At 61.8% G+C, this 27,364-nt stretch overlaps 3 protein-coding genes across 4 annotated transcripts; 1 reads left to right on the top strand and 2 right to left on the bottom strand.

The window, feature by feature from the left end:
* The first annotated feature begins 798 nt into the window (after positions 1 to 798).
* POM121 (POM121 transmembrane nucleoporin) lies at positions 799 to 12,877 on the top strand. Of its 2 annotated transcripts, none has more exons than XM_065852847.2 (13): positions 799 to 1,091; positions 1,166 to 1,360; positions 1,857 to 2,021; positions 4,013 to 4,093; positions 4,395 to 4,566; positions 5,452 to 5,543; positions 6,266 to 6,336; positions 7,064 to 7,182; positions 7,587 to 7,689; positions 8,396 to 8,569; positions 8,839 to 10,530; positions 11,692 to 11,820; positions 12,063 to 12,877. In XM_065852847.2, the coding sequence occupies exons 1-13, from the start codon at positions 817 to 819 to the stop codon at positions 12,155 to 12,157; spliced, it is 3,363 nt and encodes a 1,120-aa protein (XP_065708919.1). In that variant the 5' UTR covers positions 799 to 816; the 3' UTR covers positions 12,158 to 12,877. The 2 variants fall into 2 exon arrangements, with proteins under 2 accessions (XP_065708919.1, XP_065708918.1); XM_065852846.2 differs by having other exon boundaries at positions 8,393 to 8,569.
* Positions 12,878 to 14,592: 1,715 nt separating this feature from the next.
* On the bottom strand, positions 14,593 to 18,274 carry NSUN5 (NOP2/Sun RNA methyltransferase 5). The gene is made up of 10 exons (XM_065852854.2): positions 18,153 to 18,274; positions 17,887 to 18,009; positions 17,561 to 17,729; positions 17,382 to 17,490; positions 16,995 to 17,133; positions 16,270 to 16,385; positions 15,770 to 15,948; positions 15,455 to 15,659; positions 15,227 to 15,379; positions 14,593 to 15,113 (listed from the first exon to the last, which is right to left on the bottom strand). Exons 1-10 carry the CDS (start codon positions 18,243 to 18,245, stop codon positions 15,011 to 15,013), a joined length of 1,389 nt encoding a protein of 462 aa, XP_065708926.1. The 5' UTR covers positions 18,246 to 18,274; the 3' UTR covers positions 14,593 to 15,010.
* A 2,030-nt stretch (positions 18,275 to 20,304) lies between these two features.
* On the bottom strand, positions 20,305 to 25,445 carry TRIM50 (tripartite motif containing 50). Its single transcript, XM_065852850.2, has 6 exons — positions 25,035 to 25,445; positions 24,082 to 24,177; positions 22,599 to 22,829; positions 22,279 to 22,301; positions 21,426 to 21,550; positions 20,305 to 21,144 (listed from the first exon to the last, which is right to left on the bottom strand). Exons 1-6 carry the CDS (start codon positions 25,437 to 25,439, stop codon positions 20,537 to 20,539), a joined length of 1,488 nt encoding a protein of 495 aa, XP_065708922.1. The 5' UTR covers positions 25,440 to 25,445; the 3' UTR covers positions 20,305 to 20,536.
* Positions 25,446 to 27,364: the final 1,919 nt, after the last annotated feature.

Here is a 27,364-nt window from a genome sequence, read left to right as displayed (position 1 = left end):
GAGGTGACCTGGATGATGTCCCGGCCATGATGTCCCCTCCCGGCTCTGTCCCCAGGGCCACCCTGCACATCACCTCTGCCCTTCCCTGGGAGGGGACCAGAGCCTGGGCCCTGCGCAGCCTGAGGGGCAGGGCGCGTTTGGCCTCCCCACTGCCCCGGTCGCTTCCTGGGAGGGTGACACCACAGTGGGGACATGCAGAGCACCCTGCTGTCCCCATCCTGGCAGGGCGCTGCTGCTGGGTGGCCCTTGGGAGCCCTGACTGGGGGGATGTGAGGCAAATGTCCCCTGCCAGCTGTGACACGGCAGGATGTCACACTCCCGGGGTGCCCCCCGCCCTCCCCGTCCCCCAGCCCTGCCAGGGCCACACGTGGTCACGGTTGGGTCAGCACTGGTGCGTGTGGGGACACGCAGGCGACAATAGGGACTGGGACGGGGGGACACAGGCTGGAACGGTGCGGGGGCTGTAGGGGACAGGATGGGGACATGGGGAGAGCGGGGTGTGGGGATCGGGACGGCGACGGGGACACTGGGTTTGGAGTGGGGATGGGGAAACGGGGAGCTGGGGGAGAGACACGGCGGTCGGGGGCAAGGGGGCTGGGGCCAGAGGGACACAGCGGTCGGGGTGCGGACACGGGCGCTGGGACAGGGACGTGATGGCGACACGGACGCTTCCCCGGCCCGGGGGCCACCCCGGGGTCAGGGCGGGGACCGGGTCCCCGCGGCGGCGGGAGGGAAGGGCCGGGCCGGGCCGCCCCGCCCCGCCCCGCCCGCCCCGCAGTGCATGCCGGGCCCGGCTCGGCTCGGCGCGGTCTGGCGATGGCGGGGGCCGGGCCGGGCGCGGGGCTCGGGGGGCGGCGGGGCGCGGCGCTGGCCCTGTCCCTGTCCCTGGCCGTGGCGCTGGCCCTGGCCTCGCTGCTGCTGCTGCGGGGCGCGTTGCTGGGGGCGGCGGCGCTGGGCGCGGCGGGGGCCTGGTGCGCGATGCGGCCCGGCCCGCCCGCGCCGCGCCCGCCCGCCAAAGCTGCCGCTAACGGAGGCCCGGCCGCCGCCTCGGGCCGGCCCGGGAGGGCCCCGCCGCGCCGCTTCGGCCTCGGGTAAGCGGAGGGGCGGGAGGGAGGAGCGGCGGGAGCCCCGCGGCCCGGCGGCGCTGACCCGTGTGTCCCCGCAGGGCCCCGCCGCAGGCCCCGCGCCGCCGGTACCCGCTGCCGCAGGCCCGGAGCGCCGTGTCCGTGTGTCCGCCCGCCGCCCGCTGGGAGGGCTCCTCGCCCCGGAGCGCGCCCTGGGCCCGCCGGGCCGCCCCGCTCCGCAGCCCCGTCACCGTGAGGATCGCCCGGCCGGCCGCCGGCATGACCCGATCCCCCGCGTGAGTACGGACCGGCCGGGGAGCTGCCCCGGGGCCGGCGGAAATGGGTCACCCGGGCCTCGGCCGCTGTGCTGCCCGGGGCGGGCTGATCTCGGCCGATCACTCCATCCCTATCCCCTGTCCCGGTGGTGACGGCTCCGTGGCCGTCCCAGGCACTGACCGCCCCACCCCAGGCAGTTGCTGCTCCATCCCCATCGCGGTGGTGACCACTCAGTCCCTCTCCTGGGCAGTGACCACTCTGTCCCTGTTCCAGTGGTGACGGCTCCATCACTGTCCCAGGCAGCGAGTGCTTCATCCCCATGGTGACCGCTCTGTCCCCATCCTGGTGGTGGCCACTCCATCCCCATCCCGAGTGTTGCTGCGTTGCAGAGAGGATTGCGCGATCCAAACCCCCTGGAGCCCTCTCTCTGCTTCCATGGGAGCAGCCCTGGATCTAGGGGGGTCTCACTCTGGGGACCCCAATGTGCCTAATGCCTTGTTCTGCTTCACCTCGCAGCCTGGAGCAGCTGATCTCACCCGTGGCCTTCCCGGCCAACAGCAGCCCCGATCCATGTGCAAAAGAGACTGTGCTGAATGCCATCAGAGAGAGCAGGAAGAGGGCTGTGGAGCAGGAGGAGGAGGAGGAGCACGCTTTTGGGAACAATCAGGAGAGCAAGAGAAGGTAATAAACCAGCGGTCCAGGTCACCACCCATGTGTCGGGAAGGTCGTAAATGGGGCTGGTGCTTCAGTGGTGACAAAAGGGACATGTCCCGGAGTGTGCCAGGCCTGGTGTGGCCAGGAGTGTGGCTTCAAAAAGTGTTGTGGGAATTGAACCACGGAGAGGAAGGGCAACCCCATCACCCAGCCCCCTGGGCTGTGTCGGAAAGTCCTCTGAGAGTTCTACTTCTCCTTGAGATCAAAGAGAGGTGGTTTAGGCTGTTGTCTGAGCAGGCTTGTGGGTCAGGCGTGTTCTCCGGCGTTCCTGGGGTTGGGAGGGGATGGGGGAGCCTCTTGGGGCTCCCTGGCAGAGAAGTGGCCTCTGTCATCACAGGGGTGTGCAGACTGCGACAACGTGGTGTGAAATGGTGGTGTTGACTTCAGACTCATTGTCTCTGTCCTTCAGTGAGCCCCAGGCCTCCGGGAAAGGCGGGTTCCTTGAGTCTTAGAGCTGCAGGTGGGAGCTGTAAAAGATCTGCATGCTTCCTTTGTGCAGTGTAGCTGGCAGGAGGAGGTAAAAACACGCGGGTGAACACGAGAGGCTCTTCTGCTTTCGTTAGTCAAGGTCAGCGATTTCCAACTCCAAGAAACAAGGTGCGGTGTCTTAGCCAGCACTCTAGGAAGGACAGCACGTAAATCCCAGGTGCCAGGGTCTGCCGAAGCCTTTCTAACTGCCCAGGCACGGTGTGGCATCACTGTTCTTCTCTCTCCTCTTTTTCATCCTTCTGCTCTGTATGTGGAGACCATTCTCCTCACGCCCCTCCCGCACTGGGGCTCCCTGAGCTGGAGCGGAGAGCGGCTCGTACAGCGCCTGGTGCCTTGTCCTGTGCGGGGGCTGCTGCCGGAGCTGGCCCAGGGCGCAGCGGGATGAGCGCTGGTCGCAGGGAGCCATGCTGTCCTCGCCTTTATTGTGGGATTTCCCTTTTGGCTTGGTGAACCTGAACCCCACAAGAGCCGAGCAGGACAATGACAGGATGGGTGCACAGACAGGATTGGCTTTTTTAAAATGTATTTGTTCTATTTTTTTACCATGCTGTTATGCAGCTTTGCCACAAAAGACAGTTTTAAAGGCATTACTGTCTGGGAAGCGTGAAGAATGCTTGTAGACAGAAAATCCCGTGACCTTTGAGGGTGGAAAGGAGCCTGCGTCAGCTGGAGAACGCAGCATCGCCTGCGCGACGGGCTCGGTGTGCTCAGGCAACACGCTTGGGCTGAGTGACAGGGCTGATCGTCCCGCTCCGTCTCACAGCAGGGTTTGCTGCTACTGTCCGGCTTCAGATCTTCCCAGATCATTGTGGGAAGGGGGATTCTCTTTCTGACTCAAACAGCCCAGGGCACTGGGTAGGAAGAGGTCGAACACAGGAGTTGCAGAGCTCAAGTCTGTTCCAGAAATAAGCTGCTGAGTGTCTCTGAAATCATAAACTCATAGAATCATTTTGGTAGGAAGAGACCTCAAGGATCGTCAAGTCCACCCATAACCCACCCCTGGCACTGCCCCATGTCCTGAGAACCTCATGTCCGTCTGTCCAACCCTCCAGGGATGGTGACTCCAGCACTGCCCTGGGCAGCCTGTTCCAATGCCCCACAGCCCTTTGAGGAAGAAATTGTTCCCCAGATCCAATCTAATATCTAAATATTTTGACTTAGAATAATGGATTTGGACAAAAAGGCTTTTTTTAAAACAAAACTATGCAGCCCAGCTGGCAGCCGATGGAACTGCTGGTGCTTGGGAGGAGGCAGCATGGGGTGAGAGTCCCTGAGGACGGGACCAGGTGGAGAGAAAATCCACAACAGGATGCAGATGAGGAAAAACTCTCTCAGGTATCGGGTGGCAGGAAAAAGACAAGGTTCGTGCTTTCTGGGTGCTGAGCCCCTGGGGAAGGGTCCTCTCCCTGGGTGGGGGGCAGCCCCCGTCTCTGCTGCTGCCACCCCAGGTTTCTGTGCTCTCTCCGCAGGCGCCACGACAGCAGTGGCAGTGGGCACTCGGCATTCGAGCCGCTGGTGGCCAACGGTGCCCCCGCCTCGCTCATCCCCAAGTAAGTGCCTGTCGAACCAAGTGTAACTGCCAGGAGCTGGGAGGGGTGTCCGGGAGCTGCTGGGCTCTGGAAAAGGTGCTTGTGGAGCTCTGCTTTGGGGGGAAAAAAGAGCAGCTGTGGCTGTGCCTCCGGGCTGTCACTCTGCGCACAGGCTGGTGGCCATATGGGCTGCGCCGCTGCGCATTTCCGAGCCCCGCGCTGTGGTGGGGAGCGGGGTTGCTTTCCTCCCTCTGCCCCACATTGAAAAGAACTGTGGGCAGAGCTTTGGGAAGATCCTGACATCTTCCCTAACCCCCTCCAGGCCTGGCTCTCTGAAGAGGGGCCTCATCTCGCACTGCCCCGATGACGGCTCCAGCAAGAGGTCCCGCACCTCTTCCGTGAGCTCCCTCAACAACACGTACGCTGGTGGGATCCCCAGCTCCATCCGCAACGCCATCGCCAGCTCCTACAGCTCCAGCCGTGGCCTCGTGCAGGTAGGAGGTGCCCCGGTGAAGGCAGCACAGGGTGGATTGATGATCCTCAGCATTGCTGGGATCGTACAAAGAGCATGGTGTTGCTGGCACCCTGGCAGAAGGGCCATTTTTGTCCCCTTGTGGGCAGCAGCTGACAGTGGTGTCACTTGTCCTTGGGTGCACGCTGCCAGGGGAGTCCCCAGGCTGTGCCATGCTGCCGCAGTGCTTGTTTTACATCAGAGCAAAAAGGAGGTTATTTCCCCCCACACTCAGCCTTGGCCGTTCTGCTCGGGGGTAGATCCAGGTGAAAGGAAACAAAAAGAGACATTTTGCTGCACTGCCACCTTTTCAGCTGAAGTCAGCAAGTGTGGGAGCTGTGTGTCCCCACTTGGAGCCAGGTCCCCTCAGCAGCTGCTGAGCTGTAATAAAACACTCCGTATGTCTTGGATGGGGCTGGCAGATGGGCCAGTGAGACATAACCAGGGCTCTGTGGGCTGTATGGGGAAAGGTTTGCTCCAGGATGTGTTGGTAGGGAAAGGTTTCCTCTGGCTGGGGTGAGTCTAAAATCCCTGAGGTGGGATCCATCTGCTCTGAGCTCCTGCCAGAGCAGCCCCGCACATGCGAGGGCATCAAGGCAGCCGGGTAGACTCTCTGTGCCGTGCGAAGGCAGGAGCCGGTGTCTTGACCAACAGCCTCCTCATCCTGTAGTGAGCCTAAAGGTCACTTTCTTCCAGAGTGTCTTCAGTCTGGGGTGGGCAGAACTCATGCTCCACTGAACGTGGAAGGGAGTGAAGTGGTGGCTCCAGGCTCCTGAGCCACCGCCCTGGGAAATGGTGTTTAACCTGCGGGAGGAGGGGAGGCTGTGCTCCCTGCCAGAGTTACTGCTGGTCTCTCTCTGCCTTCCAGCTGCGGAAAAGAAGGGGCATGAGCGTGTCCCCTCTGTCCAGTCCAGCGTCCTCCCGCCCCCAGACACCCGAGTGGCCTCTCAAGAAAGCCAGGTAACAGCTGCTGGCCCAGTGCCAGCCGGGAGGAGCAGAGCCGATTTCTCAGCCATCCCAGTGCCCAAGTCCCACTCCCCACTGGAGCTGGGACAGTCCAGGCTCCTTTCTGAGGTGTCACCCACCAGTGTGGAAATCCCGCCTGTCCTTGTGTTGATTCCTGTTCCTGTTGCACTGTGACCCCGGCAGCTGTGCCATCCCTGCCATGCTAGCCTAGAGACTGAGGAGCTCAGATTGCTGCAGAGCAACATTACTTTGTGCCATCGGTCTGGCCTGGGTTGCTCGAGTGACCAAAACCTTGGGAAGAGACAGGCCCTGATTTTTGCCATGTTCCCAAAATCAATTCACAGGAGCTCCAGTAAGGTCGTGTTTTAGTGGTGCCGGCCCTTGTTCTCCTCTCTCCCAGCTCAGAGGAGGACCTGAACTTATGTCAGAACTAAAATTACCACAGCCACCCACCCTGGTGACAGGGAGGGTCCAAGCCAGGGACCTGCGAGGGGTGGGGGCTCCTGTCCGGGCCCCTGTGGAGGGTACACAGGAGAAAGGGCTGGGGAGGGGAGCAGCTCACTGGAGCCACATTCAGGCTGTTTTCTTGACATTTGTTGTTTGGTGGAAGCAAAGGAACATGCCTGGGAACCGTACCATGTTTGGCCTTGTCCTGCTCCCTGGGGACAACGCCAAGCCTGGGGTTGTCCCTAACTGTCACTTTCCTGCTTGCACAGGGAAGAGGAGTTACATCGCTCCAACACCTCCACGCCGGTGAAATCGGACAAGGAGCTGCAGCCAGAGAAAGGTGAGCAAAGGCGACTCTGGCTCTGTGCTGGGCTCGGATGGGCCAGCAGTGCGAGCGAGGAGCGGGACAGGAGGTGCCTGAGGTCTGCAGGTGGGATGGGCTTGAGATGTCACCTGGAAGCTAGGGACATGTGGACTCTGTGGCAGTGATACTTCTGCTGCCCCCTGCCATGGCCCTGAAGGGATTTCTGGGTGATGAGCACAGGGTGTCAGGGTGCTGGCAGATGTGTGAGACCTGGCCTGCGAGGGGGAGCACCAGCCCTCAGACCAGCACAGGTCCAGGCATCAGCCCCGGGGTAAGATCTGTCCTGGTACAGGTCGCACCCTGACCAAATTCCAGGCTGAGCTTATTCCAACGCTTCCTCAGCTGAAAGGGAGAGGAGAGGAAAGGCTTTGTGCCCATCGCAGCCGGGGTCCCGTGGCGCTGCCCTGGATGTGGCCCACGCGGTTTGGTTTGTGGTTGGGCTGTGCAAGGACCGTCCATGGGGGTGGGAAGGGGCCGCTGCCCTGTGGAACCCCAGCACGCTCCTGGAACAGCCCCTCAGGGTGTACTGGGCCAGTTGCTCTTCCAAGGCATTGCAGCCTCATCCTCGGCTTAAAGCCATGTCCCTGGCTCTGTCCTGCAAGCTGGGTCACCTGGAGAGGAGTGGGGAGGGTCAAGCCCATGGGCACAAGGAAAACGCCTCTCCCTGTGCCCGGAGCGGCTCCTGACTTGTCTCCCTCTGTAGCGGTGGAAACGCCGGTGCGGAAGAAGCAGAATTCGCTGAGCCCGCCGTCGGGGAGCAGCGGGAAGCGCAAGCGCAAGATCCAGTTGCTGTCGTCTCGCCGGGGAGACCAGCTGGCGCTGGTACGTCGCTGTCTTGCAGCCCCGTTGTCCCTCCTCTGGCGATAGAATGTGCTCACTGCAATTTCTGCAGGGCTGGGGGGAGACTGACCTGCCTGCCCTCAGGAAGGAGGCCCCGTCCTTGGCCGAGTGGGACGTGACGCTATCCCCAGCCCCAGTGTCTGGTGGGCTGTGCGTGATTGTGCTGCCTGCTGCCGGACCAGGTAATGGCCTGGGGAAAGGCCTTGCCGTGCCCTCAGCACCAAGACGGGGGCCAGAGGAATGGGGAATCGGAGCTCCGCAGTCGCGTGCTGCGGCAGAACCACCTGCTTGACACAGGGCTCGCGACGGCCAGTCTTCAGCACACGTTCAGAGAGGCTCTGCCGGCTTCCCTGAGAAGGAGCTAAGCTGCTGCTCTCTCTTGGCAGCCCCCGCCGCCGCAGCTGGGATACACCATCACCTCGGAGGACCTGGACGCGGAGAAGAAGGCAGCGTTGCAGTGGTTCAACAAAGTCTTGGAGGATAAGGCTGGTAAGGGCAGACTGGGAACGCGGAGGGGGCGAAACGCTGGGCTGGGGCTCACAGGGCAGGGGGTGTCTGTAGCACAGGCTCGGGAAGCTCCAGGGCCGGTCCTGCCTGCACCCTGGGTTTGGGGATGGTCTCGGTGCCTTTGGGCTCAGGAGAGCTTGTGCCTGAGGGGTGGAACAGCTCTGCTGGGAGGACGGCCCGAGAGTTGGGTGTTCAGCCTGGAGAGGAGAAGCTCTGGGGAGACCTTATTGTGGCCTTTCCCTACTTAAAAGGGGCCCATAAGAAAGACGAGGAAAGACTTTTGAGCAGGGCTTGTTGTGATAGGACGAGTGATGGTTTTAAACTAAAGGAGGGAGAGAGACTCAGGCTGGACATGAGGAAGAAATTGTTGCCCTGAGGGTGGTGAGAGCCTGGCCCAGGTTGGCCAGAGAGGTGGTGGATGAACCATCCCTGGAGACATCCCAGGCCAGGCTGGACGGGGCTCTGAGCAACCTGAGCTGGTGAAGATGTCCCTGCTCATGGCAGGGGGGGCACTGGGGGAGCTGGGAAGGTCCCTTCAACACAAGCTGTTCTGTGATTCTGTGGCTGAGGTTCCGTGGGGCCAGAGCTGTGGGATGTTGTGCCTTTTCCTACGAGCTGGGGAAGCTCCACTAAGGGCTGGTTCCCTACGGCGAGTCCTGGCTCCTGATTTCTGGCTCGTTCCCAGCAGATGCGGCCCCCAGCACCACTGCAGAGACTCCACCCGCGTCCAGGCTACTGGTGTTCCCTGTGACCGCCCCAGGACCTGCGCCGGCCTCGACGGCTCCTGCCCCGGCTGGCACCCCTTCGCTGCTGGACAGCCTGAAGAAGATGCAGAGCAGCTCGGCCGCCCCCACACCAGCAGGTGAGGAGGGGGAGGGTGGTGAGCAGGGCAGGTGCAGCAGGAGCTCTGCGCTGTCTCTGTGGGAGGCAGGTGGCTAAACTCCCTGTTCCAGTGCTCTGCTGGCAGGGCTTGGGGGAACAAGTTTGTGGGCACCGAGCCCGTGGGCCTGTTGGGAGCTGCAGGGCTGGGTCTGGCTGGTATGGGCAGGTGCTGCTCCAGGAGCTCTGCGGCAGCGGAGTGGGTGCCTGTGGGTGACCGTGTCCCTAAATAAGCGCTGTCCCCCTTCCCAGAATCTGCTGGAGCTGCGGTAGCCCCTCAGCCGCCTTCGTTGGCCTCACAGCCCCCAGCTCCCGCTGTGTCGCTGGAGTCGAGCGCTCCGCCTGCCACCTCTGCCGACACCAAACCTGTGCCCGTGCTGAGCCCAGCTGCCTCTGCTGCCCCCCCTGCCCTGGGGGCGCAGACCCCCAGCAGCCTGGCACCTCCTGCCTTCCCAGAGCTGGGCCCGACCCCCAGCAAACCTCCCGCCTTCCCCAAGCCGAGCATCCTCTTCGGGATCACGAACGCCCCACCTGCCAGCCAGCCAGCAACGACCGCAACCACTTCTGCGCCCACCGCAACCACTGCTGCGCCCACCACGGCCCCCGTCTTCAAACCCATCTTTGGCGCTTTGCCGAAAAGCGAGAGTGCAGCAGCCTGTACGGCTGTCGTCTCACCCGCTGTCACCATGTCTGCAAGCTCAGGGCCCTCCTTGACATCCTCCACCACCACCGTGTTCAAGCCCATCTTCGGCAGCATCACCACCGCAGCTTCGTCTCCAGCCAAGGCCTCTCCCTTCGCCTTCAAGCCCCCGTCGCAGCCGGCCTCGGCCACAGAGCTGCCAGCCGCCTCCACGGCCACCCTGGCAGGATTCACAGGTCTCCCTAACGTCATCTTCACCACCGCAGCTACAACTGCCACCACGCAGAGTTCCTCCACAGATGCCACCATTAAACCTGTCTTCAGCTTTGGACTCAACCCACCCGCCTCCACCGGCCCCGTCGCCGGCCCGGCCATCACCGCTGCCACATCCACTGCCACGTCACAGCCTTTCCTGTTCGGTGGTGCGGCCAGCTCGGCTCCCAGCACAGAAACCACCTTTGCCACCCCGGGGCCCGTGTTCCAGTTTGGAAAGCCATCTTCGACCACAGTCACTGCCACAACCAGTGTCCCAGGAGGCCCTGCCTTTGGCCAAGCGCCTTCAAACTCAGCAGCTCCTACCACCACCGTGGGCTTTAGCCTATTTGGGGGCACCACGCTGACCTCTTCCACCCCGGCCACCACAGGTCAAGCCACGTTGACGTTCGGCTCCTCCCTTTCAGCTTTTGGCAGCTCATTCAGCGCTGGCGCGAAACCGCCGCCACCGTACCCCAGTGCAGCGAGTCAGCCAGCATTCAGCGCCGGGGCTGCCGAGAGCCAGCCACCCGCCAGCAAACCTGCTGCCGGCCCTGTCAGCTTCGGCGCTCCCTTCAGTTTTGGGGCCCCCACAGCCCAGCCAGCAGCTCAACCGGCGTTTGGCAGCGGTGCTCAGCCAACCTTTGGCACAACCAGCACCCAGGGCTCCTTCGGCACCCCCAGCACCCAGGCGGCGTTCGGCACCACCACGTCGGTCTTCTCCTTCGGGACAGCCACCTCCACCACCACCAGCTTCGGTTCAACCACCCAAACCACGAGCAGCAGCAGCACTGGCACCACTGTTTTCGGCACCACCCCTTCTCCTTTCACCTTCGGGGCAGCTGCCCAGCCGGGCCCCTCTGGCAGCACCTTCGGGATCGGCACCCCCGCCCTCACCAGCGGCTCCGCGGCCGTGGGGTTCAGCTTCGGGGCTGGGCAGAGCGGGGCGGCCCCAGCAACGACACCGTTCGGCTCTTCACTGGCGCAGAATCAGAGCACGCCCTTCGCCTTCGCCGTGCCCAGCACGCCCGACAACAAGCCTGTGTTTGGAGGTGAGCCACGGCGCATGGGACTTTTGGGGGTGAAAGGCAGGGCTGGATTTAGGCAGCGGTTTTCCTGGCGGACCTTGCTGAGCTCCCCAGGCTTGGCAGCGCTGGAGGGGCTGGTTCTTGTACTGGGAGCCTTGTCGTGCAAAAGGAAGGTGCTTCCAGCACTCACTGTCCAGGTCCTCAGCCCTCGGTGGTGGAGAGGAATCTGTAATTCATAGAATCATTTTGGTTTGAAAAACTCAAGATCATCAAGTCCACCCATAACCCACCCCTGGCACTGCCCCATGTCCTGAGAACCTCATGTCCGTCTGTCCAACCCTCCAGGGATGGTGACTCCAGCACTGCCCTGGGCAGCCTGTTCCAATGCCCCACAGCCCTTTGGGGAAGAAATTGTTCCCCACATCCAACCTCAACCTCCCCTGGGCAACTTGAGGCCGTTTCCTCTGCTCCTGGCGCTTGTTCCTGGGGAGCAGAGCCCGACCCCCCCCTGGCTCCAAGCTCCTTTCAGGCAGTTCAGAGATCAGAAGGTCTCCCCTCAGCTCCTGTTCTCCAGCTGAACCCCCCAGGTCCCTCAGCCGCTCCCATCACACTTGTGCTCCAGCCCCTCACCAGCTCCATTCCCTTCTGTCAACTCGCTCCAGCTCCTCAAGGGCTTTATTGGTGTGAGAAGGTCCTTTAGTCCCCCCACTCCCATTACACCAGCTCCCTGGCCCCACACGGGTGCTCAGCTCAACTGTGTGCGCAGCAGAAGTTGAGGTCTTGCTTTTGCTTAAAAGCGACCCGGAGTGCCTCTGTGAGTGGGAGCGCTGCCAGCCAGGCGTTACAATTGCTTCTCACTTGCTGTCTGAGGCTTTCTCTGCCACTTTGCACCCTCGCTGAGCTGTCTCACCTCCCACAGAGCTGAAACTCACATTCTGAGAAACTATTTGGTCTGGAAAGCCCGAGGCCTCTGTTCCTCCCTGGCTGTAAATCCTCCCGCGCTGCCGTACTGGCAGGAGAGCCCGGGGATTACAATGAGGGCACAACTTCTCACATTAAAAGGGCTTCTGAGGTGAGGAGGCTGGTCCTGGGGGACTGTGGCACTTCAGCCCCCGCAGGGAGGTTGTTCTGTGCCGGCTCGTCCCCCTGGCTGACCCCGGCTCACGGTGCCATGTTGCTTTCCAGGAGCCCCCGCGCCCACCTTTGGGCAGAGCGCGCCCGTGCCGGGGGCGGTGGGCAGCGGTGGCAGCGGCATTTCCTTCGGGACACCCAGCACCCCGGCCTCAGCCTTTGGGGGAGTCGGCGCTTCCTTCGGTAAGGAAGGGGTCGGTGCTTCGGCCCTGGGGAGCTGGCGGGTCACCTTGTCCCCTTGTGGGGTGGATGGCGGATGGGCAAGGCTGTGCCCAGCCCTGCTGCAGTGCCACAGCCGGCACAAGGGGCACCTGCTACAGGGGACACAAAACCTCCCATTCTCCATGGGATGGGGGTGACGCTGCCCCACCCCGTGCCAGCTCTGAGCGAGGCTGCAGAGACCTGAGCCACCTTTCTGCTTCCAGGTTCATCCACCCCCGCCTTCTCCATCGGGGCGGGCTCCAAGACAGGTGCTCGGCAGCGGCTGCAGGCGCGGAGACAACACACCCGCAAAAAGTGACCCCAGCACTGCCTGCGCCAGGAGCGCCCGCACGCACCGGGGGGCTCCGATCTGTGCGGTCCCCACTTGCTGGGTGGCAGCGACTGAGGTGGGACAGGATGAACCAAACTCTTCTTACTTGAACAGTTCCCCAGCCGAGGCTGGATGAACCTCTGTACATATCGCAGCGTTTCCTCCCTCTCTTTATTTTGCCATGTTTCATAACGTGTACATTTTTTCCCCATTTGCTTCTTCTAGCTGTCCCCATGCCCTCCTCCCTGCCCCCGACAGCCGGCAGAGCCGTGTGTTTCTGCACCGAGCTGGGCTGCGCTGCTGGCGCCGCCGTTCCCGGCTGCCGAGGGATCCCGTCTTCACCAGGCCCCGAAATCTTTCCCTGCTGTTGGATCCCGTGGCCTGGTGAACGCGCTCCTTGGGAGGGCTCTGCTTGGCTGCTGTCCCTGCGGAGCACGAGCAGGGGGCGGCAGTGCCGGTCTGGCGGGGCTGTGGCATCGCAGGGCCGGGGGTGACGATCCCTCGCCGAGACTTAACCCCCCACCAGGCTCCAGCCAAGGATGTGCCGCAGCCTGGTGGGGCTGGGGGTCGCTGAGCCTCCCCCGGCCCTTGCTGCTCCCATCCAGCCATGGGGCTCCCCCCGTCCCGCTCATGTCCAGCCCCCTCTGTTCTGCTTTATCCGTGCTCCTGTTTGAACGCGCTCATTGAATCGAGTTTGGAGGAAGAACTGACCCGTGTGCGTGGCGGCATGTTGGTTATGCCGGATTTGCTGTTTGGAGTTTCATTTTTTGTGGGGGCGCCCGTCCCTTTGCGGCGACGCGCCCCGGCTAATTGGGTGTTGACAGTAGCATCACTGCGTGGCTGCTCGCGCGGGGGAGTCGTCCCTTCCCGGTCGTGACTGAAGGGCCGGCAGCTGCGGGGGATAGTGCCTGGACCCCCAGATATGGGGCTCAGCCTTGGCAGCCCCACCGCTTCCCCTCTCCTGGTGCCCCCTCCCCACCTCGGGGGGCTCTGAAGCAAACGGGTTCCTCCCCCCGCTCCCCAAACCCAAACTGGTTTTCATTTTTAGCTCATCCTTTTGGGTTTTACCAGCTCCTCGGAGTTGTGGTGCTGCCTCCCCTGTCCCACCCAGGGAGCGGGACCCGGGCGCTGCTGGAGCCGGGGGGGTCACCCAGCGCTGCCAGGAGGGCTTTGCTGCCGGGTTTTTACTCTCCAGCTGTGTGAGTGTGTGTGTCTGCTGAAGTCTAAATTAAAAAAAAAAAAACAGAAAAAAAAAAAGAAAAAAAAAATCACAAACAAATATTTAAACGTTTTTTAACAAAGTAAAAATTTATTTTTATATTTAAGCTAAATTGCCTTTGAATTCCTTCAAGCTTGGTTCAGTGAGGTTGCCCGACCCCGCAGTGTGTTGGTAGTTGAGCTGTTGCCGCCGTGGCCGGTGAGGAGCCGCGTGTCCCGGCACTGCCCGCGGGGCGAGCTGTGCGGGGAAAGGCAGCTCCGTCCTGCGGGCTCCGCCGCGCCCTCCTCCCGGCTCCATCTCCCCAGTTTTAAACTGTGATGTATGTGTATGTGACTAAACCTCTTTTTGTTTATTTTCTTTTTTTAATTCTCCGAAGGTGAGGGGCAGGAGCTCGCAGGTGTTATGGTGACAAGTGGTTTTGGTGGCTCCCAGAACAAGGCGTCTCTCCCCGCGGGCAGGAGGGTGGGTGAGCAGGCACAGGGGGCGCAGCCCCGCGGGCAGGGGGTGCAGGCAGGACCTGCTGCCTGTTCTTGCAGGGTTTTCAGCTTCCCCCGCGGGCAGGAACGGGGCAGCGGGCAGAGCCACCCAGGCACATGTCCCTGGGTTGGTGCCGCAAGGGCTGAGCCAGGCAGTTCCTCTCTGCCCAGAGCCCCGCTGTCCATCCTGGGGGTGACAGGGACACCGAGCAGGAGCCACAGTTTGGCCCCAGTGAGACCAGGGGGAAGTGGGGACAAGGTGGGGATGCCCTGGGGAGCAGAGCCTGGTGGTGCTGCCCCATTTTGGTGCCAAATGCCAGCCCTGCTGCGTCCCCCTCCCCACCACACAGACCCTGCTGGGAGAGACCCTTGTGCTGGGGCTGCCAGGGGGGTTTAACTCAAACTGAAGACTTGGATCATTCCTGGTGTGGCTGATGAGGATTTTAGTGTGAATGTGCATTTTTTTTTTCTTGCTTCTTATGTCCCTGGTTTAAAATAAAACGACCGTGTTCACATCTGCCTTGCCTGCGGTTGATTCCTGGGGCAGCACCGGAACTGCTTCCACCACCCTCCAGCTCGATATCCTCGCTCCCCCTGGTCAAAGGCAGGTGCACGGATGGAATTGTTATTTATTATGATTTTTTTCACTCTTTTTCCCCTCGCTTTGCATTGGCTCTGACCAGTGGCAATTTCAGGGCAAGACTGCACAAACATGCTGGAAAACACAGTGGAGAGAGAGAGAGACTTTAATCCATTCCGTCCCTACTGTCAAAGGCTTTTCTGAAATCCCACATCAGGCTGGAGTAAGGATTTGGGGGGGAACATTGTAAAACGAGGCCTCTGGTCCAGCTGGAGCTCTGCCGGGTGTAGAGATGCAGGTTGTGCTGAACCCAGGTGCTGGTCACAGGTGCCCCAGCCTGGATCTGGCTGTAGGGACAAAGCTACTGCTGCAAGGGCCAGCGCTGGCGAAGCAGGTTCTCCCCCAGCACCTGCATGGCCCCAGGGGTTGGCACTGGGTCCCTGGGGGGCAGGTCGGTACAGAATTCCCATGGCTGTGGCTGGTGTGAAGCTTTCCTTGTGTTGGGACCTGCCGCCGCTCACACGGTGCTGGAGGAGCTCCCTGCCAGCCCAGCCTGGAAACAGGATTCACTCCTTCACCTTCTGCTTTTTCCTCTTCCTCTTCTTGGGAGCTGCTCCTGGCTCTGCTCCGTCCATGGGCTGCGGGTTCTCGGCTGCTGCCGGCACAGAGCTGAGGACAAGAGCTGCACCCTGAGCTGCGCCCCGAGGCCCCGCAGCCCCAGCACTGCAGCTCCTCCCACACTGGGTACAGCCAGACCCCCCTGCCCGGACCCCCCCTCTCACCTGGGGGAAGCGTCCCCATCCCCGTGCCGCTCCAGGACAGCCACAAAGAAGCCCTGGGTCAGCGTGGCGGTGGGCGAGGCGCGGAGGCAGCTCTCGGCCCCGGGGAAGGCGGCAAGGCCGCGACAGGGCCATGACGGGAAGGTGTTCACCAGCCTGCGGTGTGGGACAAAGGTCAGAGCCGAGCCCCGCAGCACGTCCTCGCTCCCCGCTTCCCCAAGGCCAGTGCACCTGAAGGTTGAGCCATGATCCCGCAGCACGGCCTCCACCACGGCCTCGTTCTCCTCCGGGTGCAGAGAGCAGGTGGAGTAGACCAGGCGTTGGAGTGCCGGGAAGCTTAGGGCATGGCTCAGGGCCTTGCGCTGGAACCCGGCCAGCGCCTGCAGCCGCTCAGCGCTCGGGGCGGCCTCCTCCTGCAGCAACCGTGTCACCATCCCTGTGGGGACAGAGCCGGGTCACCATCCTTGGGGGCACAGAGGCTGTTACCCACGGTCCCCACACCCAGAGCCTGGCTCCAGTGGGGCTAGCTGGAGCCCCCCGTGTTACCTGAGCCGCTGCAGGACGGGTCAAGGAGGATGTGGGTCACCTTGCGGTATTTGAGGTCTGTGGGATCCACAGTCAGGAAGTCCTGCTGGGCCAGCTGGAAGGCCGTGACCCCTGCCCGCATCAGCATGGTGTTCATGGTGGCCAGGCGCTTGGTGTCCACATCAAAGGCAAAGATCTGGCTGGAGACAGAGCCCAAGAGAGGCGTGAACATCCCCACCCCCAAGCCCCAGGAACCTCCCGGATGGGGGAGCTGCCCTGAACACCGGCTGTGTGCTCAGGAGCTGATGTTGGGCAGCGAGCAGGGTCAGGGGCTGGGAAGTGGCTCCTGTGAGACTTCATGTCCCCTCGGGCCCTTCCAGTGGCCAATGTCATCAGAGCCACCAGCGTGCCCAGCCTGAGCAGAGCAGGGTGAGAAGCTGCAGCTCCCCCTGCCACCTGCAACTTGTGCTCAATCAGGGGGGCCCCAGTCCTTCCCTCCCCCAGCACACAGAGCTGCTCACCCCTTGTTTTGCAGGATGGCAGCCAGGTGACTGGTCTTGTTCCCCGGGGCTGCGCAGGCGTCGATGACGTGGGAGCCGGGAGCAGGGCTGAGGAGGAAGGCGGGGAGGCAGCTGGCCTGGGAGAGAACGACACCCGTGAGGGGGGCCAGCAAACACCCCGAAACCCTCGGGGTACTGCTGACACTGTGGGGGCCCAGCAACACAGAGATAAGTCATAGAATACAGAATCATTTTGGTTGGAAAAGACCCTCAAGGTCTTTCTCAAGGGCTTTCTTGGCATGAGGGGCCCTAAACTGACCCCAGGATTCAAGGTTTGGCCTCCCCAGGTCCCAGCGCAGGGACGGTCACTGCCCTGGGCCTGCTGGCCACACCAGCGCTGGTACCAGCCAGGATGCTGGTGGCCTCTTGGCCACCTGGGCACACGCTGGCTCACGTTCAGCCAGCAAGTCCCCACCATTCACTGGTGGAATACTCTGCCCAGCACACAGCACTGAGTTCCTCCTGGCTCCTGCTCCCCAGCTCCAACGGGGGTTTCACAGCCCCTCACAGCCGCTCATCCCACACCTCCAGGCTATGGGAGCAAAGCCCCAGGGGACTCAGAGCTGCAGCCACAGCTCCCAGCTAGACCCCAAGTGCTGCAGCAGGGCCAGCCCCAGCCCAGCTCTCGGCACAGAGGAAGAAAGGGACCGTCTCCCCCTGTCACCCTGCAGCCTCCCGCTCCCCACCTTGTCCTGCAGAATTATGTGTCCTGAAGTGTAGAGCACGTTGTCGTGGAAGTCCGTCTGTGGAGGGAAAACCAGCAGCTCCGGGAGATGAAGATCCAACAAGAATTTCTTCCCGGAGAGAGCACTCAGTTCCTCCACACTGCCCACAAGGCACAGAGAGGATGAACACGCAGTCCTGCTTCCCCGTGCCCCACACCAGAGCCCAGGCTGAGAACGCCCTTCATGCCACATCTTCACTTCAGCCCCAGGAGAGGCAGAAAGAGTAGGGAGTGATGGAAACCCCAACCCGGACACTCTGAGCATCAACAGCCCTCCAACCCCCAGGAGCTCGTCCCAAGCCCTTGCTGGTGTCCCAGATACGGTGAGATGGAAGGAAGAAACGCTCACCTGGCTGCCTTGCCCAGGTAGGAGTAGCCCTGGCGCTTGAAGAAGTCAACCACATCATCCACACAAGTCTTCAGGGTGTTGACTCTGACATAGCGCGGTACCTGGGAGGCTGGGGCAGGCACAGTGGGGTCAGACACGGCCCAGCAGCGCTGCAGGGACGGCGCTTGGGACCCACTCACCCGCGGGACTGGCTGCCGGGGCCAGCAGGTCCTCGTTGCGGCTCACCCGGTGCTGCACCTTCAGCCGGGCCAGCTCGGCCTGCAGCCGCGCCCGGTGCCGCCGGGCCAGCGCCTTCCAGCGACCCCCGCACTTGAGCCCCTTCCCGAACAGCAGGTCGTACACCAGCACCTGCGGGACGGGGTGAGCGCGGCGGGGAGACCGGGGAGACCGGCCCGGCCCGCCCCGCCCTGCCACCCGGCCCGCCCCGCCCCGCCACCCGGCCCGCTCCGACCCCGCCACCCGGCCCGCCCCGGCCGCACGACCCGGGCTGCCCCGGCCCCATTACCTTCGCCAGCTGCGGGGGCAGCTTCTTCTCGGCCTGCAGCAGTGCGGCGCCGGCCAGCAGCTTCTCCAGCACCGGGGAGTAGCGCAGGGTCTCGGACACCAGGGCGTAGAGCTGCCGGACGTGCTGCGGGCGGGACGGAGCGGGACGGGGACAGGGACAGGGCCTGAGTCCGCGCCAGCTCCCGGCATCTCCCCCCGTGCCTACCCCCGCCTCGGGCCTGCCTCCCCACAGGCCTCCCCGCCTCGGTCCCCGTCCCCGGCCCTCACCGGGAAGCCGCTGTTGTACACCAGGCTCTTGACGCCGCCATGGCCGCGCTCCAGCTCCTGCAGGACAGCGGCGGCCGCGCTGTACAGCGCCATGGCCGCGTGCGCCGCTCCGGCCCGGGGGCCGCCAGGGGGCGAGAGAGGCCGGGGCGGGGCCGCCTCAGCATTGGCCGCGCTGCGGGACGGGCTGAGCCCGGGGGAGGAGGCTGAGGGGTGGGTGACTCGTTCATGGGATCAGTGTGGACAGGGGAGCGTCAGGAGGATGGAGCCAGGCTCTTCTCGGTGACAACCAGTGACAGGACAAGGAGGTTCCACTTGAATATGAGAAGAAGCTTCTTCCTGGTGAGGGTGACAGAGCCTGGCCCAGGCTGCCCAGGGAGGTTGTGGAGTCTCCTTCTCTGCAGACATTCAAACCCGCCTGGACACCTTCCTGTGGAACCTCAGCTGGGTGTTCCTGCTCCATGGGGGATTGCACTGGATGAGCTTTCCAGGTCCCTCCAAGCCCTGATGCTCTGGGGTTCTGTGACCAGCCCCGCCTGGCGGCAGGAGGTGTGCAGCGTGCGGGGCTGCAGGAGCTGTGGTGCGAGGGCAGCGGCTGCCCCGGGGATCCTGGTGCCGCCGGCCCATCCTGGTGCCGTGGAGCCGCGGTAACAGGTGACTCGGTGTGAGGGACAGCGTTGTGTGGTGGAGTGAAACCGAGTGAAGGAGGCGGCACGTTGCACATGAGCCACAGCGTGTCCTGGTGCACCCAGCACAGCACGGCCAGCCGGGCAGGAGTGGGGTTGTCCCGCTCTGCTCTGCGCTGGGGCGGCCTCACCTGGAGCATTCACTGTGTGCAGGGCTGGGGACACAGGAGAAAAGGAGACAAAGCTACTGCAGAGTGTCCAGAGGAGGCTGCGAAGCTGGTGAAGGTTTGGAGGGGAAGCCGGATGAGCAGCGGCTGAAGTCCCTGGGTTTGCTCAGCTGGAGCAGAGCAGACTGAGGGCAGAGCTCATGGGCTGCAGGTTCCTCAGCAGGAGCAGGAGGGGCAGGGTGAGCTCTTCTCTGTGACAGTGACAGAGCCCAGGGAACGGCAGAAGATGTGCCAGGGAGGGTCAGTGGGACATGAGGAAAAGGTTCTGCACCCAGAGGTGCTGGACACTGAACAGGCTCCCAGGGAGGTGTCACGGCCCAGCCTGACAGTGTTCAAGAAGAGACTGGACAGCGTCCTCAGACACACGGGGACTGCGTGATCCTGGTGGGTCCCTCCCAACTCAGGACCTTCTGTGAGAGCCCAGCCCTGGAAATAAGAACTTTCCTTCTGGGAAGCTCAGAGCTGCCCATGAGCGAACAAGGACACCCTTGTCCTTGTGTCAGTTGGGAGGACACCAGCTCTGGCTGTTACCTGTCACAGCTGGCGCACCTCTGACACCTGGCCTGGTGTCACAGAGCAGTAGCTCTGCCAGGACCAGCTCCAGGGGTGCCGGGTCAGGAGCCGAGCAGTGGGAACGCTGCGGGAACACAGCGGCCGTGCACTGTCAGCAGTGATGGGTGCTGAGTGCCAGTGATCACTGCAATTGCATTGTCCCTGTGTCTGATGGGTGTAAAGCCACATTTGGGTGCCCCAGTTTGGCAGATGCACCTCACAGGGATAACTACTGCCCCTCGTGATGGTACATTTTGTGTGCCAGCCTCTCAGTTGGTGTGGGCTGGGTGTGAATTTTGGTGACAAGCCCTAGAATGGGTGGCAGGTGACTCTTTGCCCAGGGGCTGTTGCAGAGCCGCTGCCCGGCTGTGCTCCCCGCTGTGTGCGGGGCTGGGCTGTGCTCCCCTCCTCACGCCGCCTCGGCCCCAGGCGCGGTTCCCTGCCTGCAGGCTCTGACCACACCGCTGTCACCCCTGTGCAGCTGGAAGCAGCTCTGCCCCGGGCAGGCTGGTGTCTACCCCAGCAAGCTGCTCTCTGCAGATTCTTTTGGCTCCCCCCCTCTCGGCAGCCCCTCCCGGCCCCTCAGAGCACTGCGGCCGCCCAGCTCTGGCTGCAGTGGTTTCTCAGACACGGTACCGGTATTAGCCAGCAACCAGCTCACCCCACGCAAACTTTATTTGTTCAGAAGACAGATGTGAACAAAGACCCTCGGACGCTCACAGCTTCCACGTTTCCAGCAGATGCTCCTTTCCGTAGGGAGATCTTTTGGAGATTTTTGGGTGACCCCACCAGACTGGGGACAGGGATTTGCAGACCAAGGCTGACATCCTGTGCACTTAGAGGAGAGGAGAAGGACCCTCCCATGCTGCTGAAGCTCTACACCGTGGCAGCACAGCTCTCATGGGAGGACAGCCCTGCACGCACGTGACTGTCCCTGCTGCGGGCCCTTGGGATGCAGCCACAGCCTCGTCCCACTGCCGGGCTACGGCTTCTGGGGCTCCCCTGGGACGGGATGGTCCTGCAGCACCCGGGAGTGCCGGTTGGTGGGGGGTGCAGGCAGAATAATGGGGGGCGAGTATGGCCCTCGCTCTGGCCAGCACAGGTCCACGATGGGGTAGAGCTGACCCTGGAACTCCGCCTGGAAGGTGTAGATGGGGCTGAGCTCGTCGGGGCTGTCGGCATTGTAGAAGGTCAGCTCACCCTTCTCGTAGTGCAGGTAGATGCCGATGCGCTGGGGCCGGGTGGTCAGCGGCAGGACAGCCCGTGGGGTGCTGAAAGCCTCATAGACCTTCCCTTCCTTCAGGCCGATGAGCCACACACCATTCTCGGGAGATTTGCTGAGCTTCCCTTTGCGGCTGACTGTGCCTTTGATGATGCCCACGCGCCAGTGGTTCCTGGTGCCCACTATCACCTCCCAGTAATGCTGCCCACAGGAGAAGCCCTTGCAGGTCAGGATGCAGTTGCTGGAGTTGAAACGCTTGGGGTTGCTGTCCCGGCGCTGGTAGAGCCCACACTGCACCACCGTGTCCCCTTTGAAGAGCTCCAGGAGGGGATGCGCTGTCACCGGGTCCAGCTTCAGCATCTCTGGAGCTGGAAGGAAAGCACATGGCTCCAGGTGCAGCAGCAGGACGGGGTCTGGCTCTGGGTGACCCCCCTGGCTGGCACAGCTGGACAAGCTGGTGTTGCTGAACTTCATGCAGCTGGAAGGGTTATAACAGCACCAGTACAAGACACTGCGCCAGCCAGCGCTCCAGGAGCTCTCCTGGAGGGGAGGACACAACCAGAGAGCAGAAGAGAGGCCGGGGCAGCGCGACACTGGCTGGGCAGCATGTCCCACACACCAGCACGCTGCTGGGGGGGCAGGTTGGTACCTGGCAGGACACGGCGGTGCAGGCGCTTCCACACCGTCATCTTGATGTCATCTTGGTGGAAGCATGGCTTGAAGGACACGGGGTTAAAGATGCCATCACCTGGGTGCAGGCTGGGGAGCTCTGACCTGGAAAGACACAGGCAGCCGTGACACAGGTGAAGGGGACAGTGTGTGACCTCTTCTCACCTGGCTGCCGTGTGTGATGGAGCCACTGCTGTCTCACCAGCTGCTCTTCCCCTCTCCTGGGGCTGGTGCATGGCTCTGGCAGTGGCTGCCCACCAGTACAGCAGTGTTTGAAGTGTCCTTTAGGAAGGACAAGGAATTACTGGAGAGTCCAGTAAAGGGCTACAGAGATGCTAAGAGGTCTGAAGCATCTTTGTGATGAGGAGACACTGAGAGATCTGGGGCTGTTGAGCTGGAGAAGAGAAGCTGAGAGGGATCTGATCAATGGGATCAATAGCTCAGGGTGGGTGTCAGAGGATGGATCAGACCCTGTTCAGTGGTGCCCAGCGCCAGGGTGAGGGGCAACGGGCACAGACTGAAACACAGGAGGCTCCATGTGAACATGAGCAGAAACTTGTTTGCTGGGAGGTGCCAGAGCCTGGCCCAGGCTGCCCAGAGCGGGTGTGGAGTCTCCTTCTCTGAGCCATTCAAACCCACCTGGACCCACCTGTGTGATCTGCTCTGTGACCCTGAGTGAGCAGGGCTGGGCTGGGGATCTGCAGAGCTCCTGCAGCCCAGCCAGCCTGGGGTTCTGTCCACACGAGGCTGCCCCAGCAGTGCTGAGGTGCCACTGGTCGGGGCTCTCTCACTGTCCCCATCCATGTTGTTTGCTGCTGGGTCCCACCACTCACCTGAACTGGGAGGAGCCGTATTTCTGGAAAACACAAGAAAAGAGAGAGTTGGTGGTCGGAGACTCATGGAACAGCAGCTCCTCTGTGTGGTCACAGGTCCACACATCTGTGCCCGGGGCTAAGGAGGCTGGGGCAGAGCTCAGGGCATCGCTCTCCTGGAGGACAGGGTTCTCCCTTCGCCCTGGCTGGGCAGAGGACTCTCAGCTCTCACTGCTGGGGATACCACAGCTGTGCTGGGTGAGGGTACCACTGCCCAGGGGAGGCCTCGGGGCTGGAGAGCCTGGCTCACCCTCGCTGCCTTCACCAGCGAGTGCACTCACCCGGATGAAATCCAGTTGGCTTTCGTTGCCGAGCACCTCCAGAGAGCTCTGCATCTCCTTTAGCCGCTGCAGTGCATCAGATGTCTGCTTGACCTGGCTCTCAATGGAGGTGATGAGCTGGGCCGCCTTCCCCTCGACGCTCTCCAGGAAGGTGGCCTTCTCCTCGTCAATGTACCTGTGCAGCTCCTGGAACTCCTTCCGGATCACCCACTTGAAGACATCTGCCTCGTTCTGCGGGAGACAGTGAGTGGCTGTGCAGGCTGCCCCTTCCATCTCTTCACCTACTGTTTACCTTCAGAGATGCCACCAGCAATGTCAATGTGTCCCACCAAGCTGCCCTCCACTTGTTTTCCAAATGAAGCACAGCTCTACACTGGGTGTTGTTTCATCCTGCTGTTCTCAGCAGGTCACCACAGAGACACCTCGCCTTTCACCTCTCCTCCCCCAGGTTTTCACTCCCTGATGTCCCAACCAGCTTCAGAAGAGCCTTAAAAGAGCTCTTGGGTCCCTCTGCTCCCAGGGAACAACCCATGTCCTGGGCTAAGGAGGAGAAAGCTCAGTTCCACTTTCATAGAATCACAGAAGGGTTTCGGTTGAGGGGCCCTTCCCAGCTCCCCCAGTGCCCCCCCTGCCATGAGCAGGGACATCTTCACCAGCTCAGGTTGCTCAGAGCCCCGTCCAGCCTGGCCTGGGATGTCTCCAGGGATGGTTCCTCCACCACCTCTCTGGGCAACCTGGGCCAGGCTCTCACCACCCTCAGGGCCAACAATTTGTTCTTTATGTCCAGCCTGAATATCCCCTCTTGCAGTTTAAAATCATCACCCCTTGTCCTGTCACAACAGATCCTGCTCAAAAGTCTGTCCCCATCTCTCTTATCGGCTCCTTTAAAGTACAGAAAGGTCACAATAAAGTCTCCCCAGAGCTCCTCTCCAGCTGAACACCCCAACTCTCTCAGCCTGTCCTCCCAGCAGAGCTGTTCATTTGGGCTGAGCCCTCCTGAGGAGCCCCACAGGGAAGCTTTGGCCACAGAAGGGATTCCAGGAGGTCCCCTGGAGACAACTGCTCCATGGGAAATGGACACACAGCTAAACCAGGTGTGAACTCAATGTGAAAGCACCAGCCTGTTCAGATCAGGGTCCTTCCCACCTGTTCTCTCCCCACCTCCAAGGACATTTGGTCAAAACAGCTCCAACTGCTGCTCCCGCCAGGACACTTGACAAGGGTGAGCTCACCCCTTCTGAAAACAGGGCTGTGCCGCCTCAGAGGGCTACGTCACCCCTCCCCAAAACAGATCTGTGTTTAATCACTGAGTTTTGTGGAGAACACAAACCTCAGGGATCGGGGTGGAAGATAAACCCTGTCTGCAACCCCAGGGAAGGGAAGGGGTACAGGAGGCGAGCTGGGGAGAGCCAGGAGCTGCTGTTACTCCAGGGGCTGTGTGGGACACAAAGGACATGGGGACACAGGCTCCCGTGGCACTCACTGCGATGCGGCTTTTGTTGTTGATGAGCTTGCTGAAGTGTTCATCCAGGTTTCTCTTGTACTGCTGGACATCAGTCAACAGCACAGACAGCTCCTCCTGAAAACACAGCACCTCTTGAGGGACCTCTGGCTGCATCCATGATGGCAGGCAGTGCTCATTGTCCCCCAAGGAGCACATGGCCCTCAGAAGCCATGTTCTCTGAGCTCTGTGGCCCTGCTGATCTTTGCTCTCCTGGTCCAGAGGATTTGGGGTTGCCAGAGGCAGCAGAGCAATCGCCGCTGCTGACCAATACTCTGCTCCCATTCCCAACCCTCCGTATCTCCCACCCCGTGGCAGCTCCGCACCAGGTGAGCGGGTGGCAGCAGCTGCAAACAGCACCCGGCCGGCAGCACCGTCCCACCGCCCGTGCCCAGACCCCGGCTGGGCAGGAGTGTCGCTGCTGCCTCCTGCTCTGATCTCCCCAGTGCCAGGAGCAGAGGGGACGGGTGACCCTGCGCGTTTCCATTCCTGGGGCTTTCATGTGATGTCGGGCAGGGGACGCTAGCTGTTTACTCTGCATGGCTGGGGCTCCTGTTTCCCCGCTCTCCTGTGGCACCTGCCTCAGCCCTTATCTCCAGACTCCTTTTGATGGTGTTTGGAAACAGTCTTGAAAGGCCCCGCCGACACTCCCCAACCCTCCCTGCCACACTGCAGCCACCCAAATCCTGAGCCCTCTCGGCTGGGGATATGCTCAGCCTGAAACAGCTGTCCCGCAGCCCAGGGCCCCTGCCCCACATCTGGCTGTGCCATGGAACTGTGCTCTGTCCCCCAGCCCAGGGACCCTGCCCCACATCTGACTGTGCTGTGCTCCCCAAGCTGGCATCATTTCCAGCCTGTGTCCTGAAGGAAAGGGGACATTTGGCCAGTGCGCACTGATCCCCACCCCAAGATCCTGGCCAGCTCTGCCCACCAACCTTCATGCGGCAGTACGTGGTGGAGATGGGGGTGATCTTGTGCTGGCGGTGGTTGCCGATGGTGCCGCAGAGCCCGCAGATCACCTCTTGGTCGGCCTCGCAGAAGAGGCTGAGGGGGTTGTGGTGCGTGGGGCAGGACTCCGGGGTGGGCTCTGCCTCGCTCCGGCTCTGCAGCACCTCAATGACACGGGCCAGCGTGACGTTGGGTGGCGAGGCGCTGCAGTCCACAGTTTGGCGGCACACGGGGCACAGGAACCGCCCATCCAGCTCTCCGGACAGTGACACCACGCAGGACTTGCAGTACGAATGCCCACACTGCAGCATCAGGGGCTCCTTGAAGACCTCCAGGCAGATGGGACAGAGGAGCTGGTCCTCCAGCTCATTGATGCTCATCCTCCGAGCCATCACAGACCTGGTCTGGGAAACACGGGTGGGAGCTCAGTCCTGCTCTAAGAGCAGGAGGAGTAGAGATGAGCAAAGATGGAGAAAAGGTGAAACAGAGAGATGCCTCTACCGCCCTCCCGCCCTGCAGCAGCGCAGAGTTGCAAACTCATCTTCAGGCTCCAGGCAAAGTCTGAGATGTTTGTTTTAACCCACGATGGGTTTGGGCACTGAGGACATGAGCTCGCTCCTGGCTGTGCCTGCTGGATCTGCCCAGGGCAGCAGGACTGACCACCAAGCTGTTCCCGTTTGCCTTTGCCTGGTGGGGGTGTCAGAGTGCAGCCCACCTTGTGTCAGGGCTGGAGACAGAGCCCAGAGGGATTTTCTGCTGAAAAATGCCAGTATTGACCCTGGCCTGTATGAATTCCTACAGATCTCTTTCAGCTCATTGTCTCAGCCCATGGACATCCTCCAAAAGATTGGCATTAGCTCAAGTGGTGCATCTAAGCAAAAGGAAATAATAAAATGCACATTCATCGAGGAGACGGGGACAACCACCACGTAGCAAACACCCATAAAGCTGGATTTGACTGACACCAGGGCTGGGAAGCTGAGGCACAGCGTGCAGGGCTGTGGCTGCAGCTCAGCCCCTTGGAACACACTGCGCTCTGTGGTCCCCACAGTGCTCCACGCTCCGGGCCAGCACCCCCACGGGGCACGAGCCCACATCCCAGCCTCTCCTGTGGCCCTGGGGCCACCTGTGGCTGGCCTGTTATTGAATTATGAGGTTTGTGCAGCTTTGCCACCCTGGCTGCTCCCAGCTCAGTGGGATGAAACTGCCAAGATCCTGGGCAAGTCACAAACATGACCTGAAGCTGAAGAAAATAAACCTGAAGTCAGAAACTTGGTAATTTCCTCAGGGAAAGGGGAGGTTGTGACCTGAGCTTGACTTTCACCGCACATTGCTATAGGAGCGGTGAGCGGAGAAGTTCCAGTGTCAGCTGGTGAGCAGCCAGACACTGTAGGACCCTGTATGGGGCAACCAGCTTCAGCTGCTCCCTCTGCTCACACTGAGACACCTCCCAGAGACCCGAATGACAGCGTCCCGCTCACCGCACCACTCACGCACCCTGTGCCGCTTCCTCCTGGCCTGGGCTGGGGCTCTGCTGGTCCTGCTGCACTGAGCCCCAAGGACGTCACTTGGCTTCTCCCGATCAAGCTGAAGATTTCCACCCTGCCAGAGGGCGGACAAGGCAGGTGGCAGGACCAGTGTCCCCTTGATGGGACAGGGAGCTGAGCTGCTCCTCTCCTGCAGCCTCAGGATGTCCCTGCTCACCGCAGAGAGGCCAGGGAGCGGCTTGTGCCCCTCTCCAGCTCTGAGGACGGTGACGCACCCCCGGAGCGCTGCCCACCGCACACGTCCAGGCACACACATCATATGACTGTGCGGGCAGGAGCCTGATAAGAGCTGGGTTTGCCTCCCTGAGCAACCGGTCTCCCTGCGTCCCGGGGCTTCAGTCATTGTGGCAGGGGTAATGTTCTCACCAACACGTTTTCTCATCAACTAAAACTCTTGTTTGGTTGAAACAGTGTTTTCTTGTTGTTTGGAGAAAAACTCTTTCTTTTGGAGAAGCCAAGAAGGAAACTCCAAGCGCTGACCCTGCAGCACGGGCCGGGGCAGCCGCGTGGTTTTGTGTGACTGTGCAAACAGTTGGTTTCTCGTGCCATTGCTCCCAGTTCTTGACTCACAGCCAGCCCGCAGCTTCCCTCTCAGCATCGCCTGGGAAAGCTGGGATGCGGACGCTGCTCACCCAGGAGGGTCCGGCCTCGAGCACCCCCAGGGGCTGCGGGTGGGGGAGCGGGGACAGGCTGAGGGATCAGCCCCAGGTGTCGGGTCTCTGGGCCCAGGAGGCTGCAGCACCAACTCCTTGCGGGGGGGGATGGCTGTG

Source organism: Patagioenas fasciata, chromosome 19, assembly GCF_037038585.1.
Source record: "Patagioenas fasciata isolate bPatFas1 chromosome 19, bPatFas1.hap1, whole genome shotgun sequence".
NCBI classification, from domain to species: domain Eukaryota; kingdom Metazoa; phylum Chordata; class Aves; order Columbiformes; family Columbidae; genus Patagioenas; species Patagioenas fasciata.
The sequence above is the reverse complement of the archived record's forward strand: the minus strand, read 5'-3'. Positions and strand labels throughout refer to the sequence as shown.

Excerpts from the sequence above, each read along its gene's own strand:
- TRIM50 (XM_065852850.2), bottom strand. The coding sequence starts at position 25,439 with ATGGCTCGGAGGATGAGCATCAATGAGCTGGAGGACCAGCTCCTCTGT. Across the intron at positions 21,551-22,278 it reads TACGGCTCCTCCCAGTTCAG|GTCAGAGCTCCCCAGCCTGC; the intron begins GTGAGTGGTGGG and ends GTGTCTTTCCAG. Across the intron at positions 21,145-21,425 it reads GCACCGCCGTGTCCTGCCAG|CTCCAGAGATGCTGAAGCTG; the intron begins GTACCAACCTGC and ends CTTTCCTTCCAG.
- NSUN5 (XM_065852854.2), bottom strand. The coding sequence starts at position 18,245 with ATGGCGCTGTACAGCGCGGCCGCCGCTGTCCTGCAGGAGCTGGAGCGC. Across the intron at positions 15,660-15,769 it reads CCCGTCCTGCAGCGGCTCAG|GGATGGTGACACGGTTGCTG; the intron begins GTAACACGGGGG and ends CTGTCCCCACAG. Across the intron at positions 15,114-15,226 it reads GATGGGGACGCTTCCCCCAG|CTCTGTGCCGGCAGCAGCCG; the intron begins GTGAGAGGGGGG and ends TCTTGTCCTCAG.
- POM121 (XM_065852846.2), top strand. The coding sequence starts at position 817 with ATGGCGGGGGCCGGGCCGGGCGCGGGGCTCGGGGGGCGGCGGGGCGCG. Across the intron at positions 1,092-1,165 it reads CCGCGCCGCTTCGGCCTCGG|GGCCCCGCCGCAGGCCCCGC; the intron begins GTAAGCGGAGGG and ends GTGTCCCCGCAG. Across the intron at positions 4,567-5,451 it reads CCAGCCGTGGCCTCGTGCAG|CTGCGGAAAAGAAGGGGCAT; the intron begins GTAGGAGGTGCC and ends TCTGCCTTCCAG.